Consider the following 24,762-nt stretch of genomic DNA (forward strand, 5'->3'; position numbering starts at 1 on the left):
TTAACAAAAAGGCCTTTGAGAGACTATGGAGAGCGGGTCTACTACATATGGCAGGAAGGGAAGAATTTTTATTAAATGTTGAGGAAAAATCAACCTGGTGCATTGAAGCCAGCGTAAGAGGCAATGAATGAACAGACATCTTCAGACATTTCTATTTTTAAGTGGCTGATTATGTACAAAGGGAAGTGAGTTGTGGTATAATTGTACTCCCAATATTAAAAATCCAGCACAAGTTGAAAATATGTTTGCAGTATTGCATGTAGTTCACAACCCAGGGCACCCCAGGAGACTTATTCTGGTGTTTCAATTAAAAGCCATCTTCTGCATTGGAACATCCACGTTGGGTTATTTTGCAACAAAAGCGTCTTTGTATCCATTAGCTACTGTCTCCCTCTAGCGAAGGAGCAGACTAAGTGCTCCAGCTACTTAGGCGAAAGTGCTGACAATACACTGTCAACACCCAGCTAATCTTAGGTCTGAGCCATTCAGTGCTATGAAACGCATTATCCCTAGGGTAGATAGAAGCCAGGGCATAGATGACAGCAAGCTGGCTGAAGCTCAGTCTAGAGACGCACGCTGCAATGGTGGTAGGTTGGGAAAAGCAGGGGGAAGATGTGGTGAGGCTCAGTAATGCTTTCAGATAGGATTTTGGTCACTTTATTTTTAATATTACCTCCAATGGTCCCTACAGCCCAGGACAGATGTTTTGGTCTTACTGCCCCGTCCCCAAATTCGAATCTCAAATTTAGGTGATGACACTTACCAGCTACCAAATTCCAGGATTAGGTTAAAAATTGAATAAGCAAGGTTAGTAATGGAGGGCTAGTTCTCCAAAATAGAAAGACTCATGACACATCTCATGTCCCTCTAGTTGAAGATCCCTCAGGCATCATCAACCATCAGCAGGTGCTCTCTCAGTGCTCAGCTTAAGCGATGAACAATTACAATGAACTCTTATGAGACGTATCCAATTCCAAGCAGAGCAGCCCTCTCTAGAGTCTTCCCTAGCCATTAGCTACATGGAACAAAGATGGTTCTAGGTCGATTCTTTATTCCCAAAGCAGAGGGGAACTGAAACAATGAGAACTACAAGAACATCTCATGAAAAATCCAAAACCACCAAGTCTGCTTCTGTACAGGAAGAGGGCCAGCCCCAGCAACCTCAATTTTGACTAGGCACATGGCCTGACAACACAAATACATAAAGCCAAGGGTCAAGAAACAGCAGTTACTGGCAGCTTACTGTTCTTCTCCTTCATGAAGTTGTTTCCACAGATGGTGCCCGATAGGATACCCAGGCAATGAGATGCAGTTTTTAAAATTTATTGTAAAACCTTAATCCTAAAATAAGCACCTGGATTTAGCCTCTATTTTGTGAGCTCCCCAAGATTAACAGATGCATCCAGTTTTAATCATGCAGGAACAAGACTCGAGCAAACAGCTCCTCCTCAAATTGTGATGGAAAGCCTGCTGCTATGGAATGACCAGCCTCTTGTCCCAGAACAGACTCTCTAGAGAAAACAGATTTCAGACAGGAGGAGACCCAACCAAGGGAATGCCAGGAGTCAGGACCCTTTAAACTGAGATGCTGGCTTGATTGGTTATTTGGGAGGGACTGGAGAGCTGGTATCTTTACAAACCATGTGTCTGTCCTGATGCTAAAACAAAGTCTCTTGTAAGTGCCAGCTGCTTTAACCAGCTGGGATGAGCAAGGAACTGTGCACGCTTCCCAAAGCAAGGACCTGAGATAGGGGATTTCATGGAGAATGTAATACAGCCCACAGTGATTGGCAGCCTGACCACACTTTCACTTTGAATGGCAGGTTAACAGTGCTGCAGTTCCTCCCCGCCTTCTGCAGCGCTACCCAGTCATCCCCAGTTCTGCTGCGTGCCCAGCACCCTCTCGCCTACACAGACCACCAGACTGCTTGAAATGGTTACCATGAGTCCCACACAGTTTTACAACCCCTTGTGCTTCTCCAGAAGCCACTGCTTAGAGAGATCAGTAAATCAAAGCACCCCAGCTCCTTCAGTGGAATTACTGCTTCCAAGTGTATTTCCTCTGTCACCAAGGGACCTTCAGTCCCTCTGCAGCACAGAGATATTCAGTGTGACCTTATCTGGCCCTCTCTTTTCCCACTGCGCGATGCCCATCCTTGGCCATTGCCGAGCTCAGCTAGCTTCTTTGCTGAGCTCCAACTAGCCAGAAGGCAGGCTTTGGAAGGGTCTGCTCTGGAATGCTGCAGTGACTAACGTAGCTGAAGTCGACGTACTTAGATCTCCTCACCGCGGTGTCTTCGCCGCCGTAGGTCGACTTCTGACGCTCGCCCGTCGACTCCGCCTCTCACTCCGGTGGAGTACTGCATCGACCGGAGAGCGCTCAGGGGTTGATTCATCCCGTCTAGACTAGATGTGATAAATCCACCCCCGCTGGATCGATCGTGGCCCATCGATCCAGCAGGTAAGATAGATACACCCTTCGGGCTCCTAGAAGGCCGGACTTGTAGGGGAACTTGCATGCTGTGCTCAGGCCAGCAGCTGGGGGGCGTGGCTGCAGCAGGGCGGGGGGTTCGATTCCCAGCCCGGGGAAAGAGAGACTCCTGCTAGCTTGCTGAAAACAGCAGCATGGACGCCGCGGCACTGGCAGCAGCTCAGGCCAGCAGCCGGAGCTCAGACCCGGGGGGGCGCCACCGCCACTACGGCCACTGCGACATGAGTTTGCCTACCCGCACTGGAAATGACACCCCCAGCTGCAGCACAGACAGAGCCCGAGAGCTCGAAGCACGTCACCGTGAACGAACTGAAGCGATACTGAACTTTACACCACCACGAAGATTTGAACTTAGCGCTCCAGGTGGCCATTTTGTTGAAATCCCTTCAGTCACTCCCAGTGCAAGAGTTCAAGGGGGAAGGGCAGCAAGCCTGCATAGACACTGACCAAGAACTTTACCATCAAGAGACTGTTAATTACACATTTTAAGCCAACGTTGCCAATTAACACAATCCATCTGAACAGAACATTTACAGAGTTCTGTGAAATAGACTGTCAGATTCTCTGGTAAGCTTCCCTCCCCCCCCACAGATTCATCCCATGCTATTTTCCTGCAACTTCATTTTTAAGTGAATGACTCACCCCAACAGGCAGCAGGTTTAAAACAAATAAAAGGAAGTATTTCTTCACACAACGCACAGTCAACCTGTGGAACTCCTTCCCAGAGGATGTTGAGAAGGCCAAGACTAACAGGGTTCAAAAAAGAACTAGATAAATTCATGGAGGATAGGTCCATCAATGGCTATTAGCCAGGATGGGCAGGGATGATGTCCCTAGCCTTTGTTTGCCAGAAATTGGTAATGGGCGACAGGGGATGGATCACTTGATGATCACCTGTTCTGTTCATTCCCTCTGGGGCACCTGGCATTGGCCACTGTCGGAAGACAGGATACTGGGCTAGATGGACCTTTGGTCTGACCCAGTATAGCCATTTTTATGTTATGAACAGAGAAGAATTTTTAAAAACAGCATCTCCCCCCCCCCCCAGACCATCAGAGAAAAAACCTTCATAAGTAGAGTCCTCTGAGGATACATAAATGTGTATCTGCATCCGATCTGCAAAAATTGTCTGCAGATTTGCAGGGCTCTACACTGGGGGCAGGGCTGAGGCTCCAAGGCATAGCATCCACTGGAGCCCAGTCGGGGAGAGCCACGAGGGCAGCTGTGGGGAGCCCACGTGGAGTCGCAGACCCTCCACCTGTCCTCAGCCAGACAGGCAGCCTGGGGGGTGGGTACACGGCTGAGGCTGCTCTCAGCCCCCTCTCCCCCACACAGTGAGTAAGTGGAGGGTCTGCCACGGCTCCCCAAAGCTCTCTGGCAGGGCTCCACACTGGCCTGGCTGGAGGGAATGGGGAGACCTGTGGAGCTGCCCAGGCCCCCCGCCCAGGGCAGGTGGACAGTCCGCTGCGGCTCCCCACAACTTCCCACCCAGCTCTTACCCTGGTTGGCTGCCGGAGCCAGGTTGGAGAGAGCCACACTGACAGCTATGGGGAGCCACGGTGGACCCTCCACCTGCCCTGAGCATGTGGCCCAAGCGGCCCCCTGCCCAGTGTCCCTGCCTCCCCAGACCTCCCAACCAGGGCAGGTGGAGGATCCATGCCGGGGTTCCTCACAGCTGCCCACCCAGCTCTTACCCTCAGAGCCCTGCACAGATACAACATTTGTATCCGCATCCGCACAGTTATTTGCAGAAATGGTCCACGGATATCTGCAGATATAAAGCAAATACTTGCAGATTTGCAGGGCTCTATTCATAAAGTCTCCCAGTTTGTGTTGTGTTGTCTATTTGGAGGAGACCTCTGAAGGGAGCAGTCTGGGCCTTGTACCAGAGACAGACCACCACCAGCACTCAATATAGCCTGGTGCTATTCCTCCAAGGAGGAAGGCATGGAACTTTCCTGGCAATGCCAATAAGTCAATAAAAAACAGATGCACTTTCTGAATAATAAGCATCCCTTTAATTGCTGACACCATTACAAAAACTGATTACATTAGCAACCAAAAAAAGGACTGTTTATTTGAGGCTGAAGTCAGAGGCAGCTACTCCCAAAATGTATCTAAGTAAAACAGTGTACAACATCAGTATTAAAATGTTATATTTATTCCATTGTCGTCATTTCCCCGCTGGATTTTTCTGAACAAGTTTTACTGAGCAAAATAAAAAATAAAAGGTTATACATTTACCATATCTCCAGGAATGTAGAGGTCTAATTATCCAAACAATTTTTATTATAAAACTAAATTCTGGAAGTGTCTACAGAGTTTTTCTTCTTTAAATCAGTAGTCTAACAAGAATTAGAAAAGACAAAACTCTGTTCAGTGTTTGACGAAGTAGAAAGGGTGAAAACATAAATAAGGCTTTAATTTGGCAAAATATAATACAATGCCTTCTGCTATCCTCAAATTAATGATTCCCCTGTGACTTCATTCTGCAAGAGAAAGAAAAAAATTCACTTAAGCCAAGGAGTTTACAAAGAAACACTGCTCAAAGAAATTCATGTACAGCAAACATTAGTTGAGCAGGTCATCCCAAAGACTGGGCTAGTGGTCACCTCAGTTGTGAAGTCCAGGACAGTACAGAGGCCAAAGCCCAATGGGTTGGGAGGATGATAGCAAAAAGTGATCTTTCTATTGTTTATAATGCCTCGTTACCCAAAGTACCAAGCAGCTTTGGAGAAACTTGAGCTTCCTGACCCCTCAGAAGACAGAAGCCATTGAGATAAAACCATGGACGCTAAGAGGAGGAGGAAGAAAGTACCTGTTTCTAAATATAAGGGTGGGATAGCTCAGAAACGAGCTTCACTGAATCTCCCGTGTTCACAACCTAAAAACTAATGCCTAATTCTTATCAACTGAATCTCAAACTCTGTTTAGTCTGCTATAGTTGCTCTTTCCGTTCAGCCTGCGGCCTTCACAGTCCTCCATCTCTAACTTTTAGCTGTCTCAAGTCTGATGGATTCTGTGAGAAGGTTCCAACACCTCAGGCTTGTCCAAACTTTTGTCAGCTCCGGGTTGTCAACACTAGGTGGTCAGCTATGGAAGGCCCCTGGTTTTTAAAAGGTAGCTTTGAATTAAAGCATGCAAGCCCAATAACACAAATAGGTGTCACTATGCCCCCAGCCTGAAACTACTATTTCATATCACAGAGACTATACCATACTTCCACTGCATGCTCAGCAAAATCTCACTCGGTTATTTTTATACCCATTCTAAAGATACATCAGTGTGTATGATCTTTTGCACTGCCACAGACACTATGGAAGCAAACAAGGCTGCTGTGTGGAAGAGACAAACATCTGTCAACTGAGGCAAAGAGAAAAAGTGTGATTGTCATGTCACAACCAGGCAGTGAGCTCTCAGGCCTAGAAAGAGGAGCAGGAAACGCTGAGATCCGAAAAGGCTGAATGGAGGAGGGATCAAGAAAGGAGTAAGAACAGGTCTGGTAGAAGCTTTTGACAGAGCCTCCCTAAAACATCAGACTTAACAGATGCCAGACTTGTTAAAACCCACCTGTCATGAAGTTAAAGAACGTTTGTCTGAGACAGATATTGTAGTGTAGACATACCCAGGTTAAGACACCCACAGCCGGCCCATGTCAGCTGAATCAGGCTCGTGGAGCTCGGGCTGTGGGCCTATAAAACTGCAGTGTAGACAGCCAGGTTTGGGCTGGAGTCCAGGGTCTGGGACCCTCCCCCATGGTGGGGTCCCACAGTTCGGGCTCTAGCCCTAGCCCAGACAGCTACATTGCAGTTTTATAGCCCCACAGCCCGAGCCCCACGAGCCTGATTCAGCTGACATGGGCCGGCTGTGAGTGTCTTACTGCAGTGTAGACATACCCCTGGTTACAGCTAAAGTATCCATTTCCTACCTACTAGCTGATAGTGTTCTTTTCCCTTTGAGAGCATTTGGCTTATTGACACAACCAACTTCTTGAGGTGTCCAACATCCTGGCATAGACTCACTGCCAGATTTAGTCTTTTTTCAGTCAATTCCTGAAACAGGAGGGGGAAAAAAAAAAGAATCATTAATAGCTCATTTACAAGTGAATTACTGAGACCAGAACTAGATTCTCAATCCAAAATGAGGCCTTCTTATACATCGGCATACACCGTGCAACTCTGACAACAACACTGGAGAAAGTGAAGGGTCCGTGGATTTGGGACTTACACTTGCAGTGGGGTAGCCACAGTTTGTCAGTGTCTGACCATTAGCAGCTTAGCACCAAATAACCAGCAGGTCTGACTGAATATCTGATCAGAGTACAGGACGCACCACATGAGGCATGTATACTGGGGGGCTGAGATAGCACGGTTAGCCAGGGGAGACAGAACGCAGCAATATGACAGAAGGATGATCGCAGCTACCTTGAGTGAGGCAAGACGGTCTGTATCCAACTGTGTCCAGAAGGACCCAGCTGGCAGCCTGGAGGAGTGATGTACATGTGAAATTCTAATTGACATGCCGCTAGTGATAGGTGGGAGGGGCAGAGGAAATGGTTTTCTAGTTTACATTAGGTGATGTCCCCCTGCCCTTCCCCACAAGCTGTCATACAAGGCACCAATGTATTTGATAAAGAGTTGTGTTTCCATATGGATCTTGTTATTAGCAGCATATAATGGTGGTCATACCCTGGGGCACAAAGCTCCAGCTCCTATTCGCTGGAGATGGCGCACAGGTCTAGTCCCAAGAGCAGAAAGCTGGCCTAGTATCAGCCTCTCAGATTCGTCACTGATGGGAGAGAGAGCTCTCCGATTCTGGCTCTGAAAGCCTGCTGGCTAGCTGCTCTCATGCTCCTTCTGCCTCCAGGGGTGGTTTCTTACCCCAGCCCTGGGTAGAATCTATGGACTGACTCTGATCCCGTTTGGTGCACTTCTCCGCACTCCCCATGTTTTAAAATAATTGGCTATAAAAGTGAAAGGACTATAAAATCTAGCAAGATCTAGAAAGAGGCCACTCTCCTGATGCAATCAAAACAGAGTCTGCACTACTTATTTATCCAAAATTCATATTTTGCATAAATAGATGACATGCCCTTGGTTTTTGAACTTCACTATCCATTTATGCTGGATTCCAGAAGACAAACTTGCAAAACTAGAACCAAACACGATATAAACCCCTATTTAGACTGCAAATATTTATTCCTTTCACCAGACGATTCCACATAAGCCCATCATACAAAAAAACTTGAGATGTTACTATTTTCACTCAGATCAATAAACTCTGAAGCAGGAAGACGCTGGAGGAGCTTTCATTTGCATGTATCCACAAGTTAAAAAAAACCTCAGTGACTGCAATTGTTCCAATACTCAGCTGCAACAGAGAAAGGCACTTGGAGTGAAATTTTCAAAAGTGTTCAGCATTCGCTTAACTCTGCTCTCACCATATCATTAGCAATTTTGCCATTGACTTCAGTGGGGACAGAGTTAGACCAATGCTTAGTACTTCTGAAAAATCCACCGTATTAGTTATGGAAAAATTACAATTACAGCTTCAGACAGAACCACTTTTAGAGGTGTTGAATATTAAGATGTGGTTTCCAAGAGGCCCTCATCCTATGGTATCAGGACTAGTTCAACCACCACTAGATAATCTACTGAAGAGCAAGATTTTTGTAAAAATCACATCTTAAAACATACAGCTTTAGTGAATGATTTGTCCAAAACACAAGTCATCTTAAAAGGTGGAAAGTGATCATGGAAAAAAATATGTATCCCATTGGGCTAAGATTATGGCTGGATGCATCAAAGATCAGCAAAGGACACTAAAATCAAGCCTCCCAGCACTGTCTTGGTGTCTCAGCTAGTCTAAGACATGTAGGTTGGTAAGAATGTGTGAGGGCTACGTTTGGATTCTCTGCAAACATGTTTCTCTACTGTAAAAATAACTGGGAATCTATATTAAATAAAGTAGCCACTATAAGGGATCAGACAATTAAAATCTATGTATGTTGAACCTCATCATTATCTCCAGTGTTTAACATGGATAAATAAGTATGATTGCAAGTTTGACTCGAAGTCTAGCAAATTAATGAGCCACAGAATTAACTGACAGCTGCATACGAGAGCACAATATGGATTACACAATAATGAACAACTGGGACTGCTCCTCTCTTATGGTACTAGGTAAACGCTGTTTTTTATTGGCTCTTACACCTCTTCTCCTCTAGTGGAGAGCTCTTCTCTCTCATTCTCTTATTCCGTCTGCTTCTCTTCCTTTCATATTCATTGTATAATTTAGTTTCACTAATAGGGACCAGCTATAACTCATATTATTCATACCTCTTGGGACCAAATCCCAGTTCCCCCACTTAGACTTGGGCTCAACCCGACACTGCCACTTCAGGGCTGCAATACTCTTGCTGCTGTGCCCTTCCACCACTCAATTCTCCCCACCAGGAAGAAAAGATTCTGACTGGTGCATCCACCATCATTCTCTCCTCTGCAGCTGGTGAAGAGGAGGGAATCCATGCTGACCACTCCCTTGCTGCAAGCTTCCCACAGCCTGCCACCACCAACTCCCCTGCACTCAGCTCTCCCTGGCAGGTGGGGAAGCAGTATTTGCCCCTTGTACACTCTCTAAAAAGCCCTCCGATAAAAAGATGTTGGAAAAGGAGCAGCAGAAAACTCCCATCCTATGTGTGCCTGCAGCTCTCATCTTCCTGTCCAGGCAGACAGCAAGCCCAGTGCTTACTTTCGGTCACAGACTACACAGGACACTTCAAGTATTTAGCGCTGAAGCTAGGGTTTTAGGTTAGGATTCAGAGAGATTAGAAATGGGTAAGACTGCAACTGTGCTTTCAAATTAGTGTATTCACTAGGTAAGAAAGTGTCCAGATGTCTGTGCACTATTAGAACTCACACAGCTTCTATCTGTGAATTCAGACCTGGCATGTCCCTAGTGCTCAGTGAGGCATCTTTGAAGCCATCTGAGTGAGCCAGGTGTTATAACACTGAAGCAATGAGTTTAAATGTTCAATGGTTCCAGTGTAGTTTCCTTTTTAGTTAAGGAACCATAATTCAGAACTGACGGAGCAAAGACGATCCTCTCTCAGTGGAACTGGCAGTTATGGCCTCTGCATGGAACATGACAATCTCCTGACTTGTTTGCCTGACATCTCTGTATGTTCACAAACTCTCTGTATCACAAGGGAACTTCCCAGTCCTGAACCTTAAATAGCTTCATGGGACCGGATGTGTCTTTGGCTGCAGGCTCTGTAGCTTGTGATGCAAGCAGTGCAGCAAGCCAAGCAGTGTCAATGACTGATTGCTTTCTACTCTGGCATTCATTGCATCTAATGACTGCAGAGCAAGGACTCTTCTCTAGTGCTCTGTGGAGAACTCTGCTCCATTAGGTTTCTGAAGTCACTTTTACCTTCAGTAGCAAAATGGAGTCAACTGAAATTGCTTGTCCCATCAACATCTACAGCTCCCTCCCTCCAAGTATGACATTTCTTCCACCCTTTGACATAATGTAGCTGCTGAGAAGTCAAAAGTCCCCTGACATGATTAAGCTCTTTAGCCCAATTTGCATGCACAACCATGGTATATGTGGGCTCACGTTAGGCATCCAAGATGTTTAGCCCAGGCCTTCACGGACATTCACAGGTTGATGTTGGTTGTCCAACTCTGTAGCCAACAAAATATTTCAGCTGTAACCTTTCAATGTACTGCTATCGCAGACGAGAATCGCAAAATAGCCCCACACTCCAGAAAGCTGCCACACTGCAGCGCAAAGGGATTCTCAGGATCACTGCTTACTGAAATGCAGACCAACGAGATTCTTCTGCCACGCTGGACCAGGGTCATCATGCTCCCAGTGGCACGGCATTGGCTAAAGCGGGACTAAGACACTTTCAGTGGGCTGATGCGCTCCTCCCCATGGTTCATATGGCCCTGACTGAAGGGGTTAAGCATGCGTGTTGTAATACTGAGGCAAGACAAGGTGCCAGTCTCCATGTGGAATTACATGCTTCAGAGTGCCCATCAAATGCTGAATGTTTGAAGCTTATGTAGTTACAGGAAGATCATTTTTAAGTGTTCCTTAATGAGGGAGAAGCGCTGTTAAAACTCTTCCCCCTTAACTGCACCCGAAGGACCAAGCCACATTTATTTCCATTTTGAAAACCCTGGCTCGTAAATTAACCCTCTGGCCCCACCCCCAAAAGGTGAACTTGAAAGATAAGGGGTCATGGTACAAATACCAGCCGAGCCCAAGTGTAAACACCCTTGTGATCCTGAGCATTGAGAGGACACAGCTCAAGGAGGAAGCACTTCTGACATTTTTCTATGCTAGGAAAATCTCCTGACCCGATTTCAGTGCCAGTGGACTATTGTATGTTCTGCAACTACAGCTCATTTCTCAGAGTTAACACTTTGCATAAGCCCTGAATTGCCCCTGGAGACAGACTCAAAGAAAACACTCACTGGCTCTGAGGAACCATCACTGTTCTCAATAACATTGGCATCCCCGGCAGCTTTTCCTATTTCTCTCTCAAGAGATGCCAGTGACTCTTGGGCCTGTAGGGAAAAACAGAGGCAGCAATTAAAGGACGGAAAGCAAACCACCTGTCTAACGCCTAATGTTAGACACACAGGAAATAAGTGTTCTGGAGAAAATCTGTTTTATGCCATGTTTGCTCAGGGGACCACGCCATTCATTGAGATTGACATGTCTTCTTACAATCAGGTATCTTGCATGTCAGGCTGGCTACATGTGAAAATTATGCTAGCGGGGAATTTTAATAGCCTTGTGTCAAGATTAGGAAAAAAGTTGAATAGATAATTTAATGTGAAAGACTAATTTGAATAAGGATCTGAAACCCAATTCATGTATCTGCCAATTATGCAGAATACAATAAAAATCCTCTAGGATGGTGTGGCTTTATTGCCGTTACGTGGGAATTAACCAACGCAGTCAGTCCACACATTATGGTTACTGCACCATCACTTGCTTTGGTATTCTTGCATCTTAGAAAGTGTTAAATAAGGCCACTGATACATTAAAAAGGTATCCCTGCACCCAGAAAGCAGAGCTGCTGTAGTCTTTTGCCCCTCTCTCCTATTGCAATGTCCACCCTACCAACAAGGCTGGCTTGCAGACCTACCTCTACTAAAGATGTCTTCATCTGTCCAAACTAAAAGCCTGGTGTGTCCAATATCTTCTCGTGGATATCTGGCAGTCAGCTGAAGCTCAACAGAGCTTTCAATCTTCCCCACCAAGGCCTCCCTGCTTTCTCCTCTCAATCACTGGAACACCACCACCATCCTCCCTGTCACTCAGACTCACAACCTGGGTGTCATCTTCAACTAGGACCTCCAAGTTCTCCTATCCAGGCAAGGTCTAAGTCTTGCCGATTTTTTCTGCATATCGCCACTAAGGTACGGCCTTTCCTGTCTATCCACTCAGCAAAAACTCCCGTTCAGATTCTCATCTCAATTACTGCAACACGCTTCTCTGCAACCTTGACAAACGCAATCCATTCTGAAAGCTGCTGCAAAGATCATTTTCCTAGCTGGTCATTTTGACCATGTGACCCCTCTCTTTGCACCCCTCCACTGGTTCTACCTTCTCTATCACAGCAAATCTAAGCTACTGGCCTTCATTTTCAAGGCCTATCATTCACTATCAAGATGTTGACCCCAGCCTCCATCACCCACTTGTTAAATATACAAACAAGCACCTTTGTGCTTTCGCCCACGCTGCTCCTCACTCTTGGGAGAAGCTCCCCATAAACCATCTGCAAAGCTACCTCATCAGGGTCTTTCAAAACCCTCCTTAGAACTCACTTTTTCCATGTCTATAAAAAAACCTAATAGTTCGGCTCTGGTGCAGAAACAACTACCGTCCATGCTCACCTACATGGTCTCATTGATGCCTTGAACTCTCCCATCTGCCTGTGCTCACTATTGTCTCGTCTGAAATTGTAAGCTCTTTGAGGCAGGGACCATCTCTGTTCTGTTTGTACAGCACTTAACGCAGAGGGGTCCTGGTGCAAGGCTAGCACTCCTAGGGCTACAGTAATCCAAACCATCATCTACAAGCCTCAGAGTAGCGGTAGAGAGAACATACACACAATTTTAAATGCTACGGATAAGAGCTGTTCTTTACATCAGGATGTCAGTGGAACACACTGAAGTGTCATATGAAACTTCCCAGGATTAAAAAACTGGCCTTACAACTGGAAAAGCTTCTTCAGCAGAACAAGAGCAAGAGTGTTATATCCATGCGGGCTTGGGAAATAAGGGCTAGAACCTGCCCTATACTAGCATACTCTTGCTTTTGCACTTCTCCCACAGCAGTGAAGGGCATTAAAGCTGCCCTAAATGAGAAGCTAAGGGTTCCCTCGGCATGGAAGAGTGACACAACCGGCCTCATGCACCCCCATCTCATCCTCCAAGCTAAACAGGAGTGAAAGTGGGGCAGTTGGAGCGCATTGCGCTCCAGTAATCCCAGGCCTTTGCAACAACCTCTGTGGAGAAGTTACACACCAACACAATCTAAAGCAAACAACCAGCCAGCCCCAGGACTGAGAGTGACAGAAAGGTGGCATAAAGTGCACCAAGCGAAGCTTCCCCAAATCCAAGTATTGATCCCCTCCATGTGAGATCAATTTATATATTGATTAGAAACACCAGCGTTTCTCACTCATCTTAGGTTATCCCCACTGCAAAACACATGTTGCAACAATTGGTGGTAAAGAATCACTGATCTCATGCAGATTTTTTTTTCTACATCTTGTAACATTATAGGGTCTATTCCAGTGATACACGCTGTATATGCATGCCTGTTTAACTCACTACTGCAAATGGTTACTGTTAAGTGCATATCTATTACATTTATATCAGCATGAACTCTAATGAACAGAGCACAGCTTTAAGCAGAGCAATCATTGGCTATACAGCTTTTCAGTAGTTTCCTTCTGACCCTGTTCTATTCTCAAATAAGCAGATATGTATCTTAGTCAGATAGTTTTCAGAGTAGCAGCCGTGTTAGTCTGTATTTGCAAAAAGAAAAGGATGACTTGTGGCACCTTAGAGACTAACAAATTTATTTGAGCATAAGCTTTCTTGAGCTACAACTCACTTCATCGGATGCATTAAGTGGATGAAGTGAGCTATAGCTCACAAAAGTTTATGCTCAAATAAAATTTGTTAGTCTCTAAGGTGCCACAAGTACTCCTTTTCTTTTAGTCAGATAGTGCATCCGTTCTCCAACACCATATACAGTACCTCTGTCTGGAAATCAGAATTTGGGCCCTAGAATTTACAATCCCACTCCACAAACATTCAGTTCAAAATTTTATAGTCAGCTTGTATTTTAGCACAAGAGAGCTACAGATGTTATTAGTGCCTGGTTTTAAAAAAAAAAAAAAAAAAGTCAAGCTTTGATAATACCTTAATCTGCATCTATTAAATAGCTCCCCTTACCTTAGGCAAGTCGCCAGCTACTTTCTGCCTCTCACTTTGATCAATTTTAAGTTTTGCTAGCGTATCATTTAACTGTGTTTTCAGCTGTAAAAGAAAAAAAGAGAGAGAGTAAGGCTCTTTTTTAATTAGCATCCTTCTTGGATTAATCCAGTGCATCATTGATTGCAGAAGGAAAAAAAATGACTAAAAGTTACGACTCACAGGGGATTAGTCAACATTTGTTACAAGATTTACAAGGAGAGCCAAGGAAGAGAGATTCAATCTGTAAAGTTAAAGGCAAGCAACACACGCTACAGAGACAGAGATGGGGTTAGAGTCAGTGTGACAACCATATATGGTTTTGACTTTAAGCGACACTGCCAGTAAGAAAAGTTTATACCAAAAAAGGCTGATGTTTGACTTAATTCACAGCAAACATCCAGAGTTGAGGATATTGCCACAATATATTGCTAGCTCAGAGCAAACTGCCCCCTCTCTACTAAAATATGCTGTGAAAATATACCGCAGATTGTGTGCGTCATGTTACAAGCATGTTCACTCCACCAACATGCTAATGTCATGTCTAATGGTTTATCGCCATCTACAAGAGATTAAAATGTTCATTGTGTTTAGACTTTACTATTTAGAACATTAAGCTGTTTCAGTCAAGGAGAATTATTTCTTTATGCTAGTTGCACCAAAATACCGCCTCTAAAGAATTATCGTAATTTTAAATATATCCTTTTATTATTTGGATTGCTCTTTGATGCGACATGCATGTCAACTCCTCCAGGACTGCACTTGATGCATCATCCTTGAAGGGGCAAGTTCACTACAAGCCTTGAAGCGCTGGTTTGGTGGGTTCCTGGTCATGCAGCACATTGCGCTATTGCTCACTCTTCTTGGGAACTAGCAGGGGATTAAAAAGAACAATAAGGGTGCTCCAAATGCAGAATTCTTGTGAATTTCACTCTTTTCCTCATACTCTTGTCTGCTGCAAACCCATCCAAACAGGAGAATATTCCTGTACGTTTTGTATGCGAGAAGTACAGTCCGTTTGCTACCTCATTGCACACGAACAAGCAGCAGGGAGAGTGACGGGATGATAACGGCCCTACAGACTTCACCAAGACAGCAGCTTTCGTCTTGAGTAGTTTGGCTACCTTGCTAAGAAGCTGGAATTTTTAATGGTCGCAGCTGTAGACCGAGGGGCGAACTTTGCCGGCAATATTCAAACGGTCAGACAGGCAGAGCCGTGACTGTGAATCCCGCAGTGTTTATAACAGCCCTGTTAAAGATATGCATTTCTTTAAGCAAAGGCAATGTTCACTTTTTAAGGTCTGTTTCCTTCGGACATTAGGCAGTTTGCACAGCAATAAAGTAAATTTTGCTCTTCAGGGAGGAGGCTGCAGTTGTCAATGTGGTTCTTACAAGCCAGGATTGGAAGGTAAGCCCACACAGAGAGGGCACTCCACATGTAACACCAGGTAATCAGAAACCTCCCAGAGTATTCAGAGAGGTGACACCAGCATGGGGAGGTAACAGCCGCGAGCTGGAAGAGCATCTGCATGCTACCAACAGCCCCACTTCACTTCTAGAAGTGCTCATCTCAAGTAGGTTTGGGTTTTTTAAACTTAAGAAGGCTTAACCCAGACCAGTTTTGCATGTGTTAGGGCTGATCAGCATGATACTGCAATCCAGCTTGGGGAAATTAATGCTGGCTTTACCATCCTAGCTAACACTCAAAACAGGTATGGAGACTAGGAGCGGGGAGGTATCGGAGTTAGATTAACCTTCACACTGGAAAATATTGCGACGGGGCAAGGCCAGATGGCTATGGAAGAGTAGTCTTATTGGGATCCGGGAAGTGGGCGGGCGAAGCCCGTCCACTGCTAAAGGGTCCCCCCCAGCCTAAAAGGGGGATCCACAGGACCTAGATACCCAAAAAATTCCGGGGGACAACTAATAAAATAACAGGGACAGGAGTGCGGTCAAAGGGTCAAAAGAAGGGAACCGGACGGGGACACCGAGCAGAGAACCCCGGACAGAGCCCACTGCTCCTCAAAGGCGTCAAGGGAGTCAGAGGACGCCGCCCAGAGGAACTCTGCCCGGATACGTGAACGGACCGAGGATCGGAAATAGGCCCCACAGTCACAGGAGACTCCATCGGCCAACCTCCTCACTCTGGTTTTGTAGATGGCCATTTTAGCTAGGGCCAGGAGGAGGTTGACCAGGAGATCCCGGGACTTTGTGGGGCCACGGATAGGGAGTGCATAAATGAGAAGGTGAGGGGAGAAGTGCAACCAAAAACGTAATAAGATATTGGTGAGGAGCCGGAATAGGGGCTGCAGCCTGGCACACTCCAGGTAGACATGTGCCAGGGTATCCCTCACGCCGCAAAAGGGGCAAGTGTCTGGGATTGTGGTGAACCGCGCCAAGTACACGCCCGTGCTCACGGCTCCGTGAAGGAGCCGCCAACTGACATCCCCGGCGGGCTTTGGGACTAAGATGGAATATAGGCTGGCCCACCGGGGTATGGAAGAGTAGTGGGAGATAGATACATTAGCTCCAGGCTAAACAAATCCCTGGTACCCGGATAAGTGAAATGGCAGCTGCTCCAGGTCAATTAAGACACCTGGGGCCAATTAAGAACTTTCCAGAAGGCAGGGAGAAGGCTAGGTTGATCGGGACACCTGAAGCCAATCGGGGCTGGCTGAAACTAGTTAAAAGCCTCCCAGTCAGTCAGGTGGGAGTGCATTTCAGGAGCTGTGGGAGGAAGTTGTGCTGTTGGAGAGGCTGAGTAGTACACACCATATCAGGCACAAGGAAGGAGGCCCTGAGGTAAAGGTGAAGTGGAGCTTGAGGAAGTGAGGGCTGCTGTGGGGGAAGTAGCCCAGGGAATTGTACATGTCATGTTTCTAAAAGGACAGCTACCATAGCTGATACTATTAGAGTCCCTGGGCTGGAGCCCGGAGTAGAGGGTGGGCCCAGGCTCCCCCCCCCCCCCCGCACCTTTGCCCCTGATCAATCACTGAGACTGGGAGACAACAGAGACTGTGCAAGGAAGGATAACTTCTCCTCACCTCCCTCGCTGGCTTATGATGAAAATGGCTCAGTAGACTGTGACCCTTGTCTCTAGAGAAAGAAGGGTTACGTGGAGGGTCACAGTGAGCCTCTGAGGCTAGCGAAATCCACCAGGAAACGCGGGACACACGGAGGCAAGGGCAGAGCTTTGTCACAATATGTATATGGAGCAGCAGGCCAGACCTGGGTTCATCCAGCTCCACTTTGAAAAACCTAACAGTGGCAGCATTAGTTATCCGGCCGTATTCAAAATCAAAATGCAGCCAGGTACACATTTGTATGCCAGTACCCAGAACCACCACTCAGCTATTTCAGAGCAACAATAAGTGACTGAGCAATAGGAACAAACCAAGAAGTTTGGGCCGATTTGTGTATGCACAGAGTTCTTTCCTCTGTCCTTTTACAACTCGAATTATGGTGGGTGCTCCGTATTCTTCTCCTTCGTGTTTATGTGTAGTGTTTGTTCTAGATAGCTTTGGAAGAAAGCCCAAGGTGGTTTTCTATGTTAAGTTGATTGGCGCACACACAATTTTTGGTAATTCAAAAGTCTCCTACATGCAGCTATACTTGTTTGTCTAAATTACATGAAACACCAATCCTGAAAAAGCTCACTGAAGTATGAAAATCTTAAGGCTTAAGACTTTTCTAAAGAACCAGTCATGCTATAGTTAGGAGCAGAGAAAGACAAACTGTAAAAGTTGTACTTCAAAAATGATATTGCAATGGACAAAAACACCAAACTGAAGAGGTTAGCAGACAGACAGGATTTGGAATGGTTTCTCCATATAAGCATAATTTGAGCCCACTGGAGAACACGTTTCTTAACAAATTTAACTCTTCATTCGGTCTTACTGCTTCAGAATATGAATCCATTTTTTTCTGCAATTCAGTCAACAGATCTTTGAGCTGAAATGAAGTTTAGAGTTTTTAGGATTTGTCTCCTTGGGTGCCTGTTTGTCTTCTGCTCCGTTATTAATGTGTCCATCTACCCAAAAGTCACAAGCACCAACTCCTCAACTCTGATAGTTAGGGGTTCTATCATTATGCCAATTGACTTATTACCATAGAAAAGAAAAAGGAACTTTGTTTTGTCAGTTATGTTTACCTCTCTGACTTCTGAAACGTAAGTGGATCGCTCTCTTTCTGCCTTTTCTAGTTCACTTTCCAAATGTTCTCTCTCTTTAAGCTAGAAACAGAAAAACAGAGTTAACAGAGTTTCCGATTGTTTCCTTTCATTGTTATTGTTTTCTTAAACATTATTGTTGAATATAAAATTATTTATCTTCTCAAATTTTGCAGCTGGCACAAGTTGGCCATTTAAATCCATAGGAGACCTCATTTCCACAAGTGGTGAGCATCCACTGGCTCCCACTAACTTGAACACTTAGGTTTCAGAGTAGCAGCCGTGTTAGTCTGTATTCACAAAAAGAAAAGGAGGACTTGTGGCACCTTAGAGACTAAAATTTATTTGAGCATAAGCTTTCGTGAGCTACAGCTCACTTCATCCACTGAATGCATCTGATGAAGTGAGCTCACGAAAGCTTATGCTCAAATAAATTTGTTAGTCTCTAAGGTGCCACAAGTCTTTTTTTTTTTTTTTGAATACTTAGGGAAATCTGGCCATTTATGGAGGTGCCCAAATCTAGTCTTAGGAGCCAGACTTCAGGCCCCCACTTTTTCAAAATCTTCACCAAAAGGTTTTTAGAGGTGAATCTGCAATGCAGCTTAATCAGCAATACAAAACTGCTCTACTTGCATGAAATAGTTCCCAAAAAGGTTTCAAATGTAAGTAGTGATTTAAGTTAAGATATTATTGAATGGAAAGCTTCAAAAGGGATGAAATATTTAAACGTACAGTTTCAGCTTCTTTGATTTCTTCCTTTAATCTCTCTATTTCGTGCTCCAACGAACCGACTGAAGAGCGCATCTGCAGTTTTCAATACAGATGAATACACAATTTAAGGTTATCAGAGATCTATCAGAGCCACAGTTATTCATTTAAAAACAGAATCTTGGTGCAGTAAACATTTTGTAAGATCGTCCAAGTCTTGGGGGCCTTCCCCCCCCCCCCCACTCTCTCACATACCGCACCGCCCCCCCATCACAATACAAGAAATCCTCTGCCCAAGATATTTCAACCCCAAACAAAGGACTCATTAGACAAGTGCTAAACCAGCCCTCTATTATTCATACTAAGGCAAATGTCCGTCATGTTTGCTTGATAGGGAAGATGGTGTCCATTCATAAACTATTAATAGCTAAACCCAGCAGATTTCACCATATTAAAAATCTGTATTATGACAGCAGATGGTAGTGCATCTATAGTTAAAGACATGTCAGCCTGTTATACAAACCTCTTAAACAAGAGGTTTATAATTCAGCTATATACATTTGCATCAGGTTGATACCCTGGGTTTCAAATTCTCAGCCTAGAAGTAGTTTAGAAAGAATTTCTTTGTGAAAAATTTGTTTGACCTGTTTTAATTCTGGGGTAGGGAAGGAAGCGGATAAGAGCCTCTTTTCTGCTGCTCATGCTATAAATGGATCCTTTTCGAAAGGAAGGAAGCTTGCAGCTGATTTTTCAGTACTGTTTTAACAGCTTCAGAGAAATGGTTATGAATCGACTGTAGCTAAACCTTGACACAACCACCCAGCTCTGTATACACTGATGGATCATTGTATGCATAATCCGAATTGCCAGAGAGAAAACAGAAGACTGAAAAGTATGGACAGTGATTTACTGGGGCAGAAGAATTCAGAGCCTAGGGCATGTCAGTGGGACACTTGGAGTTTATTAGACACAGCATTCTCAACTTCCTGTCCTGTCTGCTATGCCATGTTTCTGTACACTATTGAACAGCGGCCACCGCAGAAATAGCTGCATCACAGCAGCAGTGAAAAAAAGAGAGTTCACTACAGTTGTATGTGTACTTTGTAAAATAATTTGAGTTCCTTTGGGATAAAAGGCAACAATATTTATTTTCTGTTTCTTTGTTCTTATTACTGTAAGGAACTGCCCCATAAATCTAATGCACTTTGTAATGCCTTAAGTGTGTAGAGGTCTCTCTCCAAAGCAAGGATGATCTTACACATAGTATCACAATGCGTCAAGGTAAGCCCTTGACATTACAGTGAGAGATGCTGGGATGCTTTTACTACATTGATTACAGACTGATTTAATGTTACATATGAACAGTGGTTAGGAAGCCACCTAACAAATGAGGTTTGCAAAATATTCTAGTGTTAGTCTGAACCACACACAAAATACCCAAAAGAAATGAAAAAAGGCTCAGGAGACAGATCTTTATAAATACCTGTCTAAGTTCCTTCTGTGACTCTTCAATTTTTATTTTCCATTTGCTCTCCTCCTCTTCCACACTCCTCTGTAGTCTTTGTAAAATCCCCTCCTAATACAGAATTTTAGTTAATTTCATGATAGGAAGACTGACAGTTTGCAGTGTCATTGGGTGAAAGTGACATGGCTCCCTACCGTCTCTGCAAGGACTGCCTTGTACTTCTCACACTCCAGCTGTAACATTATATGCATTTCCTCAGCCTCCTTCAGCTTCTGCTCCATAGCCTATGGGGTGGGATGGGGAGGGTGGAGAGAAATCCCACAGATTTTACATCAATTGACACAGATTTATGTTCTATCATTAATCTTAATGTAACTATCAAGTCCTATGTTATACGCATTTGCAGGACTTTATTCTGCAACAGCATGGAAAGGGAAACCTTCAAATGACATCAGGTACAACATTCAATTAAGGTTCTTCCTATGGGACTTTAACCTTTGTAATGATAAATGATTGTGGTGCTATTGAAAACAAGAGGTCAGCCTCATGTGCTCAAACAGTTTAGATCTAATGGAAGGGTTTTTAATCCACCATGGAGTCTGGAAATGCTGTGCTGGGCATAAGAACAAATACTGGTTTTAGCAGCATGCAACTGCACGCTGTATAAAGTGTTCCATTACACGGGGTTATAATGAAGTGTTTTGTAGATGTCTGACTTAAGTTAATCAAGAGCTATAAACGTGACCAATTTTCGGACGAGTAACAGCTGGTGCTGTGTTTCAGCATATAACCAACAGAGACTCAATGTTTATTAATGTCATGACACTGCAGCAGCAGAGGGGGAGGGGAAGTTTAACTGGAAGCCGCTAAAGAATGGTTAACCTGCTTTTCAGTAAATGTGACCCTCCGAGACTTGCTGTCCACACAGATTCCACATGTCCCGTATGTGAAATCAGATTCTTTTGGCCAGCAGTGTCCATTGGGGCCGCACCTACACCCTAAATCTCCTCACACACCCCCACGCCAGGGCATAAAGGACCCAACTGTCACTCAACTCCTTCACCTATATGGGGTCCAGACGACTGTACTAATTAACAGTAGCCCAGAAAAACAGGCAGACACTGCTGGGGTTCACAAGGGGTAAGAAGAAAATGAGGGACAATTGGGCCCACTCCACCCATCACACATTCAGGGGAGTGGGGTACGAGGAGACTTGGGGTGCAGGTGCAGCCCAAAGAGACATCGATGACCAAAAAGAATCTCGAACACAGGTGACACGTATGCTCCAATAATGGAATCCACATGGGCAAGTTTTAAAAGACCCACCAGTTCTTTTTACAACATTATACAGTGTCATTCTCACAATTTTGCAAGATTGTTTGCCTTTTTAAAAACTGCTCAGATCCCTTCATTATAGATGGTTTGTCAATATCATTATGGATGTCAATTTTTATGCAGCCTGTTATCTGATTTGAACCTCATAAGCAATTCACAAGTTTAAACAGAAGATCTGTGCTACACAAAGGGTAGCATATGCTATTTGTACTGACCTTAACCTCCTCTGACCCCGAGGCCTCTCGTAAATATTCTCTTGCTGTCTTTTCAAACCCATGCATCCATTCACTGTGACTCTGTTAGGAAAAATGTATGCAATTAAAACCATCCACAATTTGAAATCTGGACAGGGAACTTATTTTAGAAACACTTGTTTCCTACCTGAAATTATGGTATGGATTTTCAACTCAGTGAGTGGGAATCTAATGCATACCTCCTATCTGAAGGAGCTGCATAGTCAGTTTTGTGCCCTTAAACAAACCTGACAGAGTCCCAGAGGGAGTGACACATTTCAAAATGGTAGTTTCCAAAGGGGTAGAGACTAAAAACTTGTGTAGACATGTCATCTGTTAGGATGTCATAATAGGTATTTCTGAGGACCTGGAGGACATCATTTTTCAAGATCCCTGTACATGAAGCTACAAGGAGTCCGGTAGCACCTTGAAGACTGAGATTTATTTGGGCATAAGCTTTCGTGGGTAAAAACCCACTTCTTCAGATGCATGGAGTGAAAATTATAGATACAAGCATAAATATACTGGCACATGGAGAAGGGAGTTATCTTACAAGTGGAGAACCAGTGATGACAAGGCCAATTCAATCACGATTGATGAGGTGCTGTCCAATTATTGAATTACTGATTGAATTGGCCTCATCACTGGTACATGAAATTGGCTATTGCCACATGGACGCAAAGACCTCGCCAGAAAGGTGGCTATTTAAGAGCATAGCAGCAGCCTCCCTGATCAGCACCTCCCCCTCGCTAGCGGCCCCACCAATCAGCACCTCACTCTCCCTCTCAGGGCCTCCTGCCCACCGCGATCAGTTGTTCAGGACCATGTGCGGAACGAAGTGGAAAGAGGCGGGGCAGAGTGGGGACTGGAAGAGGCAGAGTGGGGCTTTGGGGGAAGGGGTGGAGTGTGATTGGGGCCTGGGGCAGAGCAGGGGTCGAGCACTTTCTGGCACAGTAGAAAGTCAGCACCTCTTTGTGTTAAGTGTTTATTTTAAATACTCCCAAGATTTTTAAAACAACATAGAGCCCCAGCCTTTGTAGCTCAATTCCTCTCCCTCTCAACGCATTGAGGTTGACTCTCAGAATCAAGCACACTATTTTTTTGTACCTTTGAAGACATTCTGGATTCAAACCAGTTTCTTCGCTGATTATAAAACTACTTTACAAATGGCCTAAAAAAAGTCCGTTAATGGAAGATGATGGGAGTGCCCAGCCCAATGTGGGAAGTCAGGCCAGTAATTATTTATATTGTAGCAGAGCCTAAAAAGGCTCCAGTCAGATATTGAGGCCCACTGTGCTAGGCAGCAGACAAATACTGGCCCTAAAAAGTTTGCAATCTTGGCAAATGTCAAGACTTAACAAGTGGCTGAAACAGATCCTGGGGAGGCAGCATAAGACAACAGTAATACGATGATTTTTTTGGCAGATTTGCTGTGTGCACTACATGTTACCAGCTGGCAGGGTAGGTAAAGAGTATGACAGGTTAGATGCAATGGAATACGCAGACTAGCTTATCTTACCAAGTTGGAAGGAAGAGACACCTTGGGAAACAGTTTCTGCAGCAATTCTCTAGTTTCCATCTCTGCAGTCTCCAAGTATTGCTGCCTTTCCTGCATTGAGAGAGAATGGGTCTCATGAAACAAGTAATCAATTTCATAGACATGGCAATATCCTTTTCTAGGCCTAAAATGGCACATCTAAGCCAGGGCTTCGTTTTAGACTAACGTAGGCTCCATTATTTCAAATATGGCCAATATTTTTCTGAAGCAATTCAGTTTCAGAACTTGGCCTTCACATTGTTGCTGATTTTGGGGTTTTATTTGCATAACATTCTGCTCCAATCTAAAGCATTCCTATTGAATTTTAATAGGATCGCTCAGTCACCCTGTCAGAACATGGACTACACTGTGCAGAGAAAACGCATCCTCAGATTATGTAGACACTTCAAATCAGTAATAAAAATTGATATTTTAATAGTAAAACATTAGAAATTGGAATGTAGAAAGAATCCACATTGGTTCAGATCAACTTTTTTTTTTTAAATCACCCCTAATTTATAATTAAAGACAGAGGAAACTGTGTTAGTGCACATTTGAACCAGGTCAAGAAAGTAATGTCATCTTTTCTAGATTTTTATTTTTACTATACTTAGCAGGTGTGTCTCTCTCTCTCAGAACCCTGAATGAAATGGAAAATTACTACTAGCGCTGGGTGAGATTCTATACGTTTCCTTTGCCTTTTTTGGGTGTGTTTTACAATTTGTGGCAATATGGAGCCCGGTGACACCACACAGGTATTATTTTAGGACACCTTAATATTAAATGGGACCACCTGTGAAATGTCTAGTTACCGTATTTGTAATAGATGGGTTTGTATGGACTTTTTACCAGTCAGTTAACACGCTCCTCTTTATTCAGGGGCTTTGGGTTGATTTTGAAGCAAGGAAAGTTGTACCGACTGCGCTCCAGGGAAGCTCCCCTCACTAATACAATTTTTTCCCTTTGACGTATACATTACTGAGCTTCCCACTCTACAGTCACTCAGCTGAAAGCGACATCTGCAGCCTCAGTAATTTTGGATCCAGTGTTGGAGAGAGGCAGGAGAGACACGGCTCCGTGAAGCTACGCAGTTAAATCTAATGTTAGCTTTCAGCAATACAGGCTTCACCGAAAAGAAGCAAATGCCAGTTTCATCAAAAATCTTCAGATTAAGAAAGAGCAATTAAAGGGATCAAGAAGCAGCTACATGAGCCTATTCCTCAAACTTCTGGGCTGAGCTAAGAACATGCAGCTTTCTTTTGAAACATCTTTGGAGATTCAATCCCAATTCCCCCTTCCTCTGGCTAGCTGACCCCCCCGC

The 24,762-nt window shown here is 44.5% G+C and overlaps 1 protein-coding gene across 12 annotated transcripts in view; it reads right to left on the reverse strand.

Annotated features, from left to right (window-relative positions):
* Window positions 1-4,483: 4,483 nt before the first annotated feature.
* KTN1 (kinectin 1) overlaps window positions 4,484-24,762 on the reverse strand; it is a 123,142-nt gene continuing 102,863 nt past the window's right edge. For 6 of the 12 annotated variants that reach the window (XM_043517657.1, XM_043517651.1, XM_043517655.1 and 3 more), the window contains 11 exons: window positions 23,424-23,513; window positions 21,887-21,967; window positions 20,531-20,620; window positions 20,355-20,447; window positions 18,896-18,967; window positions 18,146-18,226; window positions 17,866-17,946; window positions 13,978-14,061; window positions 10,975-11,067; window positions 6,420-6,543; window positions 4,484-4,980 (listed from right to left, as the gene is read on the reverse strand). In XM_043517657.1, the coding sequence (XP_043373592.1) occupies window positions 4,976-4,980; window positions 6,420-6,543; window positions 10,975-11,067; window positions 13,978-14,061; window positions 17,866-17,946; window positions 18,146-18,226; window positions 18,896-18,967; window positions 20,355-20,447; window positions 20,531-20,620; window positions 21,887-21,967; window positions 23,424-23,513 (894 nt within the window). In that variant the 3' untranslated portion in view covers window positions 4,484-4,975. The remainder of the gene's footprint in view (window positions 4,981-6,419; window positions 6,544-10,974; window positions 11,068-13,977; window positions 14,062-17,865; window positions 17,947-18,145; window positions 18,227-18,895; window positions 18,968-20,354; window positions 20,448-20,530; window positions 20,621-21,886; window positions 21,968-23,423; window positions 23,514-24,762) is intronic. The other 6 variants (XM_043517660.1, XM_043517659.1, XM_038405342.2 and 3 more) reach the window with 1 other exon arrangement.

Source organism: Dermochelys coriacea, chromosome 6 (genome assembly GCF_009764565.3).
Source record: "Dermochelys coriacea isolate rDerCor1 chromosome 6, rDerCor1.pri.v4, whole genome shotgun sequence".
Taxonomy (NCBI): domain Eukaryota; kingdom Metazoa; phylum Chordata; order Testudines; family Dermochelyidae; genus Dermochelys; species Dermochelys coriacea.